General features: G+C 38.7%; 1 protein-coding gene across 2 annotated transcripts in view; it reads right to left on the bottom strand.

The window, feature by feature from the left end:
* Nucleotides 1–997: 997 nt before the first annotated feature.
* LOC144966251 (myogenesis-regulating glycosidase-like) overlaps nt 998–16,191 on the bottom strand; it is a 97,934-nt gene continuing 82,740 nt past the window's right edge. Inside the window, exons 1-2 of one of the 2 annotated variants that reach the window (XM_078902444.1) lie at nt 7,923–8,688; nt 1,928–4,081 (exon numbers count right to left, since the gene is read on the bottom strand). In XM_078902444.1, coding sequence (XP_078758570.1) covers nt 2,087–4,081; nt 7,923–8,018 — 2,091 coding nt within the window. In that variant the 5' untranslated portion in view covers nt 8,019–8,688 and the 3' untranslated portion in view covers nt 1,928–2,086. Of the gene's footprint in view, nt 4,082–7,922; nt 8,689–16,191 lie in introns of those variants that run through there. The other variant, XM_078902443.1, reaches the window with a different exon arrangement.

Raw genomic sequence — 16,191 nt, 5'->3', positions numbered from 1 at the left:
ACCTCTACGCCAGGCTTAACTCACTCAATCCTAGAGATTTTTGCTACTTTTCAAAATTGGAATAAAAGTATTTTAAAAACGAGCATAGATAGTTATATTCATTGTCATTAACATGCAAAAACTAAAAACATTAGCTTTGATAATGCACCTATAATTTGTCTGAGAAAAATGAAATAGTCATGGGGTAAACTACGGATATAGTCGGTGTTCGGGTTGAGTGAGTTAACGCTACCTTCAGTCTTCCAAAGACGCTGGCACAGGGGTCTTAGCCCGAGGTAAGCAGATGACTTATAATGCACGAATCGTTCACGTGCTTGAAAGGGAAAAAATAAATTCACTCGAAAAGAACACACACACACACACACACACACACACACATACACACACACATATACCCGTCCACATTTGACTGCCGATCTAACAGAAAAGGACTCCAGTCACTGTCTTGGCAAAACAAAGTGAGCCTATCCGAGGACAAAGACATAAAGCCACTAAGAGAAAACGAAAGAGAGAGAGAGAGAGAGAGAGAGAGAGAGAGAGAGAGAGAGAGAGAGAGAGAGAGAGAGAGAGAGAGATAGAGAGAGAGGACCATAGGAGAAAGCCTCATCACTCCCAAGTCCCCAATAAAAGCATTTTTAACATTGCATTTGAGTTGTGAGATTAAATGACCTTATAAGGAGTTGTAAGTGATACAAAGCTGCTGGAGGCTGTCGACTGTAAAAAGTAATAAACAAAAATGAATATGATGACAGCTTCAAACAAAATACCAAACACGGAACGTTTCGGGTTCAAAACCCTTCTTCAGCCAACAACAGTAGTAATGTGTTTATCTTTTCATTCATTTGTTGTTGTTAGCTGAAGAAGGGCTTTGGGCCCCGAAACGTTCCGTGTTTGGTATTTTGTTCTTTTTTAAGCTGTTATAATGAGTTGTAAGTTGTGAGATGAGAATGTTGATTCCATTAAATATTATTACACAGAATTTAACTAACACATTTGATAATCTGTTCTGTTTTATCTAGGCAACATTCATAATAATAGTATAAATTAATCTCTTCGAATTGACCCGAGGAAGTATTAAACACAATAGATTAAAAAAGAGAGAGAGTAAATATCGCAGTTTTCCTCTCGTGTATAGATACACAAAAAGTAGCATGGGAAATGTTTGTGTCCGTTTTTGATTGTAGATTTATCACACAAGTCCGGTGGGTGATGGACACGATTCATAGTCCATAGATAAGTGGTCCATTTCCCACTTTAAATAAACACAAATTATATAGAAATATACAAGTACAGTTTTTTTTTTAAAAATAAAAGAGGGGAAGGGGGGAAATGGGCGGCGAGTATGATAACAGCGTGGAGAGTGTGTATATGAGATCTATCGCCCCCATAACGGTGTTACGTCGACGATGTATATGATAAAAGCTGAATTTACAGTCAAAATATGAACCTTGGGATAATTATACGTACGTGTTAGTGCTTTACTGATAAAAAAAATATTGTGTCTAAAAATGGCAAACCTAAAATCTCACACTTCCGGTCGTTTTATCGTTAAAAATCCCTTTGAGACCATCACCACCATATTCATCCCGATGTAACACCGCTTCGAGACAATAAGACACGACATATGTATACATATGTATTGTTCTATGTAACGTTATTCATGGAAAGAAATAGGATTGTCCCCCTTTTGTTCAGTCCTAGCGCACAAGAGCTCCAAGCTAATGAAAGTAATATACAAACAAACCCCAACTAAACAAAAACAAAACAAAAAAGAAAGAAAGAAAGAAATACCACCTTGATGATAAGTCATTCGAGAAATACAAGAACGAATTATTTCCACAAAATCTTCCTCACGTGACATGAAAATATTCTTTATGTTCCAAGATTCATCTTTCTTTTCCATTGACAAAAAAAAAAAAAAAAAAAAAAAAGAAAGAAAAAAAAATCCAAATCCAGTAAGCTCCATAAGGAATCGAATATTTTGATGAATAAGCCAATCTGTCCAAATCGAAGTGAAGAATAATAAATGCTGTCTCGTATAAAAAAAAAAAACCATGTCAATTGCGTCTGTGAAGCAGTCTTTTTTTTATTCACTCGTTTCTTGTTTCCAAAAATAGGGAATCACATTAAAATTTCCAGTTGTAACCCGAACTGTTTGCGGGCCCTTAATAGGCTTCATTCCTTCACGGACCCAGCTTCCCTCCGGCAGGTAGACCGATCTGACAGATGTCCCTTCACACAAGACAGGAGCTACGAGCAGACGATCACCGACCATAAATTGATCATTGATTCCCAAAACGGGCTTTTTGCTGGCGGCTGACCACCATAGAGGACGGATGATAGGCGTGTTGTGTTGCAGTTTCCAAACTCTGTTCAAGTACGGGAGGAATTCCTCACTTCGATGTGCTAGGACTCCCGTAAGGAAATCCTCCATCGTCGACGATTTCATCAAAGGAATGTTGCTTGGGATTCTCAACACTGGATAGAAAATGGCCAGCTGCAGCCACCTCATCAACATCTCCTCGGTGATTGCCGAGTTTCGATGATTGACATCAAGCTCGGCAATCAGAAGAGGAAATCCCGAAAGTCCCATGACCAGGGAGTTCGGAATGGACGTATTCATGCAGGAAGACCCGAAATCTCCGTGGAACCTCATTTTGATCGGAGTGTAGACGGGGTCGGCTATGAAACCCGATGCCATTTCTAAGATCAACGAGACGCCCAGAGACGTGGACAACCTTTGATAGAAAATCTGATTGTACTCCAAGTACGTCACGTTAGAGTCGTGGAAGCTGGAGTCCAGAGGAACGTCCATGTGGAGCAGTTTAACGGCCTTGACATTGTACTTGGAGATAAGTTTATTCACAATGGAGAGGAACCAATTAATCGCTTCCGGTTTGGTCACGTCCAGAGCCGCTCCTTCTAGTCCACGCCATAATAACATCCTAGTCGCGAGTTTTAAGCTGTCCTGAACGAAGTAAGCTCCCTCGACCCCCTGCTGGAAGTGTTGGGATTTGTAACTGAAGAAAGGACTCACGGGAAAGGTGGCGTGGCAGTTGTGAGTATCGGCTGCCTCCATGATGGAGTTGATTCGATCTGTGAGATTCGGGTTGATAAACAAATCGCCCGCGTTTTTCTCCCAGCCTTCGAACAACTCCAAAAAGCCGCACTCGGAGCCGTTCTGAGTGATCTGACTGACGAACGATGAAATGCTGTCATTGGCGTTTAAAACATAGACGGGCTTTTGAGGGCTTAAGCTTTTGGCGCTTGAAGTTGTTGAATGATAAGCGGATGACGTTGACGGCGATGAAGATGAATCTGTACCTAATCTATGTTTATGGGTGATGCTATAAATATCGGGTAAGGAATTCCCCTGACACACTGTGTACTCCAGTAACGTTGTCGATTTCCCGTCCTCCTCGGGACTATTCTTAGATTTGATACAAAACTGCTTCTTGTCGGAGACGTTCCAAGAAACGCTGAACGGGAATTTTGAGTCGACGAAAATGGCCACGCTCTGAGATCCGAACCAGACTGGGATCAGGTTACTGGTCTGACTGCGAGGGTAGGCTGGGTAATAATCAGTGTAGTGTAGATACACGTCCGCTATCGGCCAAGACGGGACGTTTTCAGACAGATGGCCGTACCACTGGTAGTATTGGAGATAGAAGCAATCCTCGGCTTCGAAGCCTTCTTTTAATCCTTCCCACTTCATCGTGTAGCACGAGGAAGACGAACTATTGGTGTGCTGGGAAACGCGAAGCCGGGCGGTCTTACGCCAGTATAAACAGTTATCCTCGTAGTCGTCGTACTGGTCGTCCCAGCAGTGATCGTAAGGCGAGGCCAAGAGTTGCCTTCCCATGTCCGCGTACAGAATGCTGTCTCCGTCCGCGTTCCTGATTTCGAGCGACCGAAGCTTCACGGTGAAGATGAAGTCGGATCCAAAGCGAAGGTACTCCACGGGATCCTTGTGAAAGAGCCAGATGGCAAACACGCCCACGGAGATGATGCCAAACATGAAGTAGACGGCTATTTTCATAATCCGCCTTTTCCGTCTTTTTCTCTCTTGGGCTTGGACAGCCTGCGGATGACACAAGAAGGAAAAAATATTATAACGGGCTTTTATATAGAGCAATATCAAAGCGCTTTACAGGGCGTCCATGGCCAACACCAAAATTTAACATTTAAGGCGGGACATGACAAAACCACAAAACAAAACCACAACCTCTCTCAAACCTGGAAAAGTGTCAGTCAAGTTTTAAATTTAGAATTAAAGAAAGCTACAGACAAGCTCCAGGTCTCCAGGTCTATGGGCCTGACGAGTCATAGTTGTGCATTGACAGGTCAGAACCGCTGCGTTCACTCACTCAACCCTAACACCGACTATATCCGTAGTTTACCCGGGTTACTATTACCCCCATGCCTATTTATTACATTTTTATGAGAGAAATTATAGGCGTAGTAACAAAGCTAATTTTTAAAAATATGTTTACATGATAATGGTAGTTGAAAAAAATATCTATGTACATGCTCATTTTAAATACATTTTTTCCAATTTTGAAAAGTAGCAAAAATCTCTAGGATTGACAGCGTTAACTCACTCAGCCCCTAACACCGACAATCCTAGTATTACTTTGACCTCATCATGATCTCATTTTTTTTCTTCTCTGAGTTACAAATTACATGCATATTATTACCAATGCTACTGTTTTTAATTTCTACATGCTTTGCAGTCGAGCCAGACTATGTACAGTCCAATTTAATGGAGTATTTTTGTGGTTAATCCCTTGTGAGAATGGACAGCACGTAGGTAGAGGGTTAGACTTAAAAACAAGCAAAAAAAACAAAAAAAACAATACAAAACAAAACAAAACAAAAACAAAACCCAAACAAAACAAAACATAAAAAAGAAGAAATAAGACAACACTAATTGGAGGCATGACACTGACAGAGTAACCGTGAATTAATTCATCTCCTCCCCCCCCCCCTACCCTACTCCCACCAACACCCCCCCACCTCCCTTCCCCACCCGTTCAATCATGTCGAGGCTGCGTATCATGTCTAGAACAAGAACCAGATACATACAACAATTCATCAAATCTAATTTGGGGCTGACGCACCACGGGCTTCTGGTTTGGACACAACTAGAAATTATAACAATACTGGCGTACTATAACCCCCACACCCCCCCCCCTCACCCCTCCAAAAAAAAAAAAAGTCCAAAACAACCCCCCCCCCCCCTTCTTCTTCTCCTCTCCTCTTCCTCCCCCTTTTCTTTTTTGGGCCGGAAAACTTAACTGTAAATCTCAATAATTAACATGGCATACCCAATGGTAAAACAAGCACTAACTCACTCAATCCTAGAGATTTTTGCTATTTTTCAAAATTTGAATAAATGTATTAAAAATGAGCATGTCGTACATAGATAGTTTTATTCAACTACCATTAACATGTAAAATCTAAAGACATTATCTTTGCTACTACGCCTATAATTTGTTTCAGAAAAACGTAATAAATAGGCATGGAGTAAAAGTAACCCGGGTAAACTACGGATATAGTCGGTGTTAGGGTTGGGTGAGTTAAACTTAAACCCCAGACTTCATCAACAGTCATGGCGGGAACATGAACATGTCAAGAGAGGTAATGACGCGTCAGCAATTAATGGTTTCATTTTATGTGTTTTGTGAGGCGATTTCGACACTTTCATTGTTGAAATAAGAATAAGATGAAAAAGAAAAAAGAAAGAAAGAAAAAAAAAAAGAAATCGAAAAGCCTAGAAAAAAAAAGATTTTTTAAATAGCTAATTGACAACTGTAAAATTTGGCCTTTAAAAATCTAGCTTGCATGACCTCGTTAAAAAAAATACTGGAATCTTTACGATTCTCAGCCAATCCAAGCAACACTTCGTCCAATCAGCGTTTCTGATTGGTTGAAGGAATAACAGCTCCTTGCTATTTCATCTCAGCGAATATATATAGAAAGAATGAAATTGACGTCACTCCGCCTTTTTGTTATTGCCTTTAGACAGTCGGTTAGTGTGATTAGTTCTCATAAAAGTCTCTCTAATGGAATATAAATAATAATGTGAAATTGAATGTAAGCTTCAATTTATTTTTTTAAAAAACAGATCAAATGAACGTTTCGGGTTTCCCCTTTATCAACAAAACATGATAAAGAAACATTACAGATGAATGAGATAATGTGGTAGTGGCGTTGTTAAGATGAATAAACAAAACATTCAATGTTTCATTCATCCTGTTTTGTTGATAACGGGAAACCCGAAACGTTCATTTGATCTGTTTTTGTAATTAAATTGAAGCTTACATTGTTATTTATTTCTTCGAGCTTCGAGCTGCAACATTTACATTCTAATGGACTATAAACATAAAGGTTACTCATAGTTTTGACTATCTGTACGCGGTAGCTGGCGGGCAGAACTGGTGAGTTTTTCGGTTAAACGTATACCCGAAACTTGAGAAGAAAAAAACAATTAAGGGTTTAAGAATTTCTGACAAGTTGGGAGCTCGTTGTAAATTGATCGGTGTGGTACGAGGTAGACATTTTACTAGTTTCAAAGTTTCAAAGTTTATTCAATCTTAGGCTTGCGCCAATAAATCAACAATTTGATGCCAACATACATGAAAGTGGAAAAACAAAAAAAGAAGGTAAATGGAACCAAAAAATAAACTGATTCACCACACAAAAATACAACAATCGTAATAACATCAATACGTTCAATAATAATAATAATAATAATAATAATAATAATAATAATAATAATAATAATAATAATAATGATGATGATGATGATGATATGATGATAATAATAATAAAAATAATAATAATAATAGTAATAATAATAATAAATAATAATAATAATAATAATAATAATAATAATAATAATAAATAATATAATAATAATAATAATAACAACAACAACAACAACAACAACAATAATAATAATAATAATAATAATAATAATAATAATAATAATAATAATAATAATAATAATAATAATAATAATAACAATAATAATAATAATAATAATAATAATAATAATAATAATAATAATAATAATAATAATAATAATAATAATAATAATAAGAAGAAGAAGAAGAAGAAGAAGAAGAAGAAGTCCACGTGTTAAATAGCGTTTTGTCCACTCAAGATAGGGAATGAGATTAGCGGAAGAGTAGCGTCCCTTGATTCGACCTTACCGGTGGAGAAGTTATTTGTAAACAAATCAACTACAAGCCAAACGCTCCAAATACAAAATGTATTATTCATATTTCTGTACAAACATGCATAACGTTGATTATGATATGCATTTTTGTTAAGAAATATGAATAATAAATATTTTAATTGGAGCGCTTGGCTTGTAGTTGGTTTGTTTACAAATAACTTATCCACCGGTGACGTCCAATCAAGGGACGCTACTCTTCCGCTAATCTCATTCCCTATTGGAGTGAACTAGGATACCGAGATAAAGATCTGAACAAGTTTGTATGTGTATGTGTGTATGTGTGTGTGTGTATGTGTGTGTGTGTGTGTATGAAAGGTGCCAGACAAAGCAAGGAAGAAAAATACAAGAGAAAAAAACATTTCAAAATATCAGTCTACCTCGACTGGGGATCGAACCTCAGACCTTCTGATTACCGTCCAGCCGTGCTACCATTACACAGTAATGGTATGTGTAATGGTAGCACGTCTGGCCGGTAATCAGAAAGTCTGAGGTTCGATTCCAGGTCGAGGTAGACTGATATTTTGGGATGGTTTTTTTCTCTTGTATTTTTCTTCCTTGCTTTGTCTGGCACCTTTCATACACACACACACACACACACACACACACACAAACTTATCCAGATCTTTATCTTACACCGATGCCTGCTCCTTAACTTGTTTATCAGGATACCATGACCTACAATAGGTATAGACGCATCGTAAGCTCTGTCCTCAGACTTGAAACTTTGACCTTCCGCGGTTTCCATTTCAAGGGCTTGAGTCGACTTCCCGCCCATGACGTCACTGCGACGTTTACCACTCAATGCGATGACGTTTTACACACAAGGTTATTTAATCATCACCATGGTAACGTATGGCTTCTCCATGGTAGCAGGAAACGCTTCAAACATGAAAATCCACATCCGTCCGTGTACAGAATGAATGAAAATGACGTCACTCAGCTCTTTGCTTTGTAAAATGTTTTTTGACCACCAGAGGGGTGATACGTTCTCACTTAATTATCACTTTTGTGAGAATGAATGCTTTGGCGATCAGAAATGATAAGTATTTAACAAAGCCGAATCCCATCGATTCAATTACTATTACTATTAATATTAACACTCTATATATATACAGTAAACATTCCAAAGAATTAGCTGCCAAAAAGTTGATGATCTAATGATAGTCCAAGTATATTTTCCAGACTAACAATGACGTCATAAGGACGATTCGTGCTTCATGTTCTTTTAGTTATTTATTTTTTCACCAATCCTTAAGTGATTTCGAATCCAAAACACATTTTTGCACGCCAACGATCACAAACTACACATCAATCCATCCCAATGATTAATAACGAATACGGTGAAGAAGAAGTAAGTGATGACATGACACGAAAACAGATGAATAATAGTAGTAACTTCTTGTTAATGTTAGTCATAGGATATCTAATTTAGTGTTCCCATTGAACTGAAGAAAAATAATAGGTCAATTTTTTGCATCATCAAAGTATGTTCATGTAAATTAGTCAAGATGGTAAGGTAAGTGATCTTTTTTCAGACCTGCTTTCTGCTATGAAAAATTCGTAGTATTACTAAATTTTGGCTCCAAATGAGCACCTTAAAGTCATTAAAACTTATTATTGAGAATAAATATTGAAGCCAGACTACATAATTTTAAGGATTTTGAGGTGTTATTAAATCTTTGCATAAGTAAATTGTTGATTTATAAAGTTAACAATAGCGATTTCTATTTCTTACGTCCTCCAAACTACTTTAAAAGCAGGCATTATCATTATCATCCTTTATGGGAATTCTAACAGAGCTGCCAACATCATTACGGTAAAAAAGTGTAAGATCACATGTCAATAAGACTTTTTTTGTTTATTTTATAGGGTTTTACAGCGCTTGCAACACATTAAGGTTATATCAGCGCATCGCCAGTAAAAAGGAAGAAAATAGGATAGTAAAAAGTTATGGAATTACAATAAACGCACCCAAGAAAAAGGTAGGACATAGGGGAATTGGTTCAACTAGGAAATAGATGTAGATTCCAAGAGCACACTATCAAAGGACTTAGTTTGAGATCACCTACAGGTCTTATCCAGACACAAGCATAGGTCCCCACTAAGAGGCATGCACTCAAATGTTTACAAATCATATATAATATGTAAAAAAAAACCCCAAACATAATACAGTGCATAGCAGAGAGATGATTTACAAGGAAAAAAATATCATATCCCAAAACTAACTTTACATTTGACTGTTTCCTTCTCAGCCAGGGTATCCGGCCAGGGCCAGGACAAAACCAAGAAATCTCATTCCAAGACAGAGACAGAAAGCAAGCTGGTAAACAGACATAAGGAGATAGAAGACACAGTATGTACCCTCTGCCCACATGAGAGGCCAGGAACCCCCAAGAACGGGGACAGCGTGGCTCAGTGGTACCGAGTTCGACACCCGCCGCGTTGTGTGGCCTTGAGCAAGTCACCTAGCCTTAGCTCACTTTGCGGCGCTGCACTGCGGCTGACGCCTGGGTTATTCCAGTCTTCCCTTGGAATAGACCCTAAAGAAAAATTTCCCCTTAGGGATGAATAAAGGGAATTTTATTTATTTTAAGAAGACTTATGAATGTGAGCCAACACTCATCTCTACCGTAAGAGCTTTTATATAGCGTAATGTCCACTATACGTGCTCAAAGCGCTTTACAAAGGGTCCCTAACCACCAACAGCAACGCGTAACATGTAGAACGAGACATGACGCCTGTGAGGCAATATTATTACAATTATTTTTTTCACGACAGAAACAACGCTGTTAATTGCCAGGTACTCATTTTACACCTGAGTACGATGAGAGAATGTGACTAAAGAGCCTATTTCAAAGGACTCGACTATAAGCCGAGCGAGGCTCGAACCCAGGACATTCCGATCCGATCCGAAAGCGAGTGTCATACTACAAGACCACATAGCCGCACCTGTGGCTATAAATACAATTTCCGCTACCTATTTCACCCCGGCATAAAACCGTTTTGAGATGGCGGGTGACAAATGGTGAAAACCATGTAGAATATAATATTCTCCCCCCCCCCCCTTTTTTTTTTTCCTTCAGAGCCATTAGGCCCTCGGAGCCGGAGTTTATCCCGGTTTCTATAGCGTGAAACGGACAATAGCAATTGCTTGCTAGGACGATACTATTACTACTACTACTACTACTACTACTACTACTACTACTACTACTACTACTACTACTACTACTACTACTACTACTACTACAACAACTACTACTACTACAACTACTACTACTACTACTACTACTACTACTACTACTACTACTACTACTACTACTACTACTATTACTACTACTACTACCACTACTACTACTACTTCTACTACTACTACTACTACTACTACTACTACTACTACTACTACTACTACTACTACTACTACTACTACTACTACTACTACTACACAACTACTAACAACTACTACTACTACTACTACTACACTACTACTACTACTACTATTACTATACTACACTACACTACACTACTACTACTACTACTACTACTACACTACACTACTACTACACTACTACACTACTACTACTACTACTACTACTACTACTACTACTACTACTACTACTACTACTACTACTACTACTACTACTACTACTTCTACTAATGATGATGATAATGATGATGATGATGATGATGATGATGATGATGGTGATGACGAAGATGAACAAAAGAAAAATAAGAGGGAAGTTTAAATAGTGGCGTCCATCGAGGTTTTCAAGCCCCCACCCCCCCCCCCCACATACAACAAGAGATAAGCTTGAAGAAAGCGGGATTCGAACCTGGGTCCCTCACGGGTGTAAAATCAATGCCTCACCATCCCGTGTACTGGAAACAATGCACTACACCGCACAGCGCCAACAAGAAAACAAACAAAAAAAAAAAAAAGAAAAAAAAAGAAGAAAGTTCCGTTATGCAAAAATCAAGTGATAAATTGATAAAGCGTTGTTTACATAGAGAGATTGACTTCTATTAAAAGCCACTCTTGTCCACCCCCCCCCCCCCCCCCGTGCTGATCGATATGCGCACGGCAGTGATTTCACACCATTCAACATGCAAATGATTGGAGGAGGAAGACGAAGAAATTGCCAACGGAAATACAGATAAGGTAAAGGACGGATAGATAGATAGATAGATAGATAGATAGATAGATAGATAGATAGATAGATAGATAGATAGATAGATAGATAGATAGATAGATAGAGACAGACAAAATATATATATAATTAATATATATATATATATATATATATACACACACACACACACACACACATGAGTGTTGTGGGTACTTGTAGGTACGAGAGCGCTTGATAATGTTGGTTAGAGCATATAAAAATAAATAAGGTCACTCACATCTTTTTTCCCCGATACAATAGTTTCTCCCATTTCATCAGTCGGCGAAATAATATATATATATATATATATATATATATATATATATATATAATATATATATATATATATATATATATATATATATATAAAAAGATAGATAGATAGATAGATAGATAGATAGATAGATAGATAGACATATAGATAGATAGATAGATAGACAGACAGACAGACAGATAGATAGATAGATAGATAGATAGATAGATAGATAGATAGATAGATAGATAGATAAATAGATAGAAATAGAAGGTAAGCGGACAGGAATGGGCAATGGAATACAGCGGTATGTTCTTTCCTTGGTACCCAGAAATTGTCCCTATATAAATGATCATAATATGACCTGCTGGAAAAAAAAAAAGAAACATTGTAAAGCGCATTGAGCATAGTAAATCCGTGGAAATACGCTTCATAACTAACCATATTTATTCATTTATATATTTATTTATTTGTTAATCTTTTTTTTTTTTCAAGTAAAAGTTTTCTGTCCCAAAAAAAAATAAATAAAAGAATTAAAAAAAAAAGAAGAGTAAAACGTGTTTTGTCTGTGTCGAAGAGAACACGATGTGAAAGAGATTTCATAATAAAACACGCTGTTTTCGCGTTATCGCGCTGGAATCAACGATGACGGAGATTGTAGTACGGCCTGTTTATCAACGAAAAACAAATACAATAAAATAGAGAAGGGAAGCAGTCTTGACGTCATGCTTTTTAAAAAACTTTTTTGGTTCTAAACTTGGAATGAAGTGTGTATGCAGCCAGTCCTTGGGAGGAAGGATAATAAGGAATAGGTTAAATAGTATTGAATCAAAGGGTGGCATAACTATTTTAGAAGCAGACTGTCCTATAGGCAGAGCCTTAAGATTACGGGACGTAAAATAGCGACGATGGCTCGAACCCAGGACCTTCCGGTTCGAAAGCGAGTGCGCTTTCGAACCGGAAGGTCCTGGGTTCGAGCCTAGCTCGGCGCATAGTTGAGCCCTTGGAAAAGGCTCTTCACTCACTTTCTCTCACCGTAAACAGGAGTAAAATGAGTACCTGGCCGTTAACAGCGTTGTCTCTGTCCAAAAAAATGGTAATATCGCCTAACAGGCGTCATGTCCCGTCCTACACGTGAAGTGTTGCTGTTGGCCAGGGACCCCTTGTAAAGTGCTTTGAGCACGTTTAGTGGATATTGCCCTTTGTAAATGTTCTAGTTTATGTCTCCATCCATCCAGAAGAGGGGATTTTACAACTCCAATTATGAGATTGGAAAATCACACTTTAGCTCCCTATAGGGAATGAGATTAGCGGAAGAGTAGCGTCCCTTGATTGGACGTCACCCATAGACTGTGACGTCACCGGCGGAAAAGTTATTAGAGAGAGAACGTCATGTTGGTTGTGCGCATGCGTCTCTCGTCCCCGCGGAAGCGAGGACGAGAGACGCATGCGCACAACCAACAGACTATGGGTGACGTCCAATCAAAGGACGCTACTCTTCCGCTAATCTCATTCCCTATTGCAGTTGTAAATATGGTCGTTTGGGATATTATTGGTTATAAAATATCATGGTGGAAGTATCGTCTGTATTGTTGTTATCAACGTCAAACAAATTAAATAAATACGATAAGACCGTTTGGGCATTGGTTATAAAATATAATGGTTGAGAGATGATGGGATGGGATGGGATGGATGGTGATAAGGTGCAGTCGTCAAAATATTCATTGGCAGTTGGTTGGTTGAAGAGATTGTAATGTGGACTACGAAGAGGACGATAAGGATGATGATGATGATGATGATGATGATGATGATGATGATGATGATGATAACGGTGGCGGTGGCGGTGGCAACAGCAGACGGAGGAGGAGGTGGAAGAAGAAGACGAAGAAGTAGTAGTGGTAGTAGTAGTAGTAGTAGTAGTAGTAGTAGTAGTAGTAGTAGTAGAAGAAGAAGTAGTAGAAGAAGAAGAAGAAGAAGAAGAAGAAGAAGAAGAAGAAAAAGAAGAAGAAGAAGAAGAAGATGTGAAAGCAAGCATAGAAAGAACGTATAAAAATAGAGTAGATAGTTCTTGTTAGATAAATAAATATACTCTAGAATTTGACACCACGATTGCCGTGTTTGGATATATCTAGTGATTAACCTAATGGTTAGTATTGATCAACATTGGTATTACCTTACAATACAGGGTCATAATTCAGTTCTTTGTTTTTAAGGCTTTTAAGGCGCTTGCAACACATTAAGGTCATATCAGCGCCAGTAAAAAGGAGGAAAATGGGATAGTAAAAAGTTCTAGAATTACAATTAAAGCACCCAAGAAAAGGTAAGACAAATGGGAATTGGTTCAAATAGGAAACAGATATAGATTCCAAGAGCACACTATCCAAGTATTTTGTCTGAGATCACCTAAAAGTCTCATCAAGACAGAAGCACAGGTCCCAACTAAGGGGAATACACTCAAATGCTTACAAATCATATATAATACGTAAACAGAACATAATATAGTGCATAACAGAGAGATGATTTACAAGCAAAAAAAAAAAAATCTCCCAAAACTAGCTATACATTCGACTGTTTCCCTCCAAGCCAAGGACTCCGACCAGGGTCAGGACAAAACCAAGTAATCTCATTCCAAGACAAAGACAGACAGCAAGTTGGAAACCAGATATTGGGGGATAGAAGACACAATAAGTACCTCCCTGCCCACTATGGGAGGTCAGCACAGTTCTTTGAGTTTGGTCGTTCGTACTATGGTCGAGGTCCCAACAGTTCTTTGAGTTTGGTCCTTCGTACTATGGTGGAGGTCCCAACAGTTCTTGAGTTTGGTCGTTCGTACTATGGTCGAAGTCCCAATAGCTCAGTTGGTACTCGCTTCACACGAAAAGATCGATCCCGGGTGCAGTCGAGAATTTTTTCTGAGCCCGCCTCCCCTCTCTCCCTGTCCACCCAGGAGTGATTGGGTAGCTCTTATATCTGGCCGAACGTACTTTGCGACAGACTAGCCTCCTATCCAATGGGTAGCAAACAATTGCTATTGTCCGTTTCAAGCTATAGAAACCGGGATAAACTCCGGCTCCACGGGCCTAATGGATCGGAAGGACTAGTTACTATGGTCCTTGCGCCTATTTCATTGGGGTTTTTTTTACCACAACTGTGCTATGTATGGTCCTGGCCACCTAATTCATTGTACATTGGCCACTACCGGACTCTGTATGGTCCTGGCCACCTAATTCATTGTACATTGGCCACTACCGGACTATGTATGGTCCTGGCCACCTAATTCATTGTATATTGGCCACTACCGGACTATGTATGGTCCTGGCCACCTAATTCATTGTACATTGGCCACTACCGGACTATGTATGGTCCTGGCCACCTAATTCATTGTATATTGGCCACTACCGGACTATGTATGGTCCTGGCCACCTAATTCATTGTACATTGGCCACTACCGGACTATGTATGGTCCTGGCCACCTAATTCATTGTACATTGGCCACTACCGTACTATCTATGGTCCTGGCCTCCTAATTCATTGTATATTGGCCACTACCGTACTATCTATGGTCCTCGCCTCCTAATTCATTGTTTTTTGGCCATTACCGTACTATGTATGGCTTCTGGCTCCTATTTCATTGTGTATTGGCCACCGACCACGTTTGTCTCGGCTCAACTTTCATCGTGTGGCGATTAATCAATAAAACTTATTATTATTATTAATATTATTATTATCATTATTTTCTTTTTCATATGAACATCAAAGAAGGTTATACTTTATATAACCGTTTGAAGTGTAATCAATCTAAAAAAAATAAAAAAAATAGAAAAACTTTTGATAGGTTTGGAGCGATGCGGGGGACAAAGGAGATTGGGTAGGGTCTTTGATATAAATGTCTCCCCAGGACATTACCACCGTACTATGGAAAAACATATATTTAAAAAATTTGGCCAGAAAACTTGTCCTTCAAAAATCGATCGATTTAAATGACCCTCATCTTGGCGAAAACTTTCGAACCTCCGACTTCGCGAAGTCCCAGGTTTGAAAGTTTTCGCCAAGATGAGGGTCATTTAAATCGATCGATATTTGAAGGACAAGTTTTCCGGCCAAATTTTTAAATATATGTTTTTTTTTTCAGAGTACGGTAGTATAGCAGTTGACCTGAATTGGATATTGTTGTCAATTGTTGAGTTTTATAATCATTGGCTTTGTTTCCATACCCCCCCCCCCCTTTCCCTCCCTCTTTTCTCTTTTCTTTCCACCCCTCTTTTCTCTTTTCTTTCCACCCCTCTTTTCTCTTTTCTTTCCACCCCTCTTTTCTCTTTTCTTTCCACCCCCCTTTCCCTCCCTCTTTTCTCTTTTCTTTCCACCCCGTCGCTTTCCCTCCCTCTTTTCTCTTTTCTTTACACCCCCCCCCTTTCCCTCCCTCTTTTCTCTTTTCTTTCCACCCCCCCCTTTCCCTCCCTCTTTTATCTTTTCTTTCCACCCCCCTTTCCCTCCCTCTTTTCTCTTTTCTTTCCATCTATTCATTTAAA

Source organism: Berghia stephanieae, chromosome 2 (genome assembly GCF_034508935.2).
Source record: "Berghia stephanieae isolate SIO BIC M18660-M18661 chromosome 2, UCSD_Bste_1.3, whole genome shotgun sequence".
NCBI lineage: Eukaryota > Metazoa > Mollusca > Gastropoda > Nudibranchia > Aeolidiidae > Berghia > Berghia stephanieae.
The sequence above is the reverse complement of the archived record's forward strand: the minus strand, read 5'-3'. Positions and strand labels throughout refer to the sequence as shown.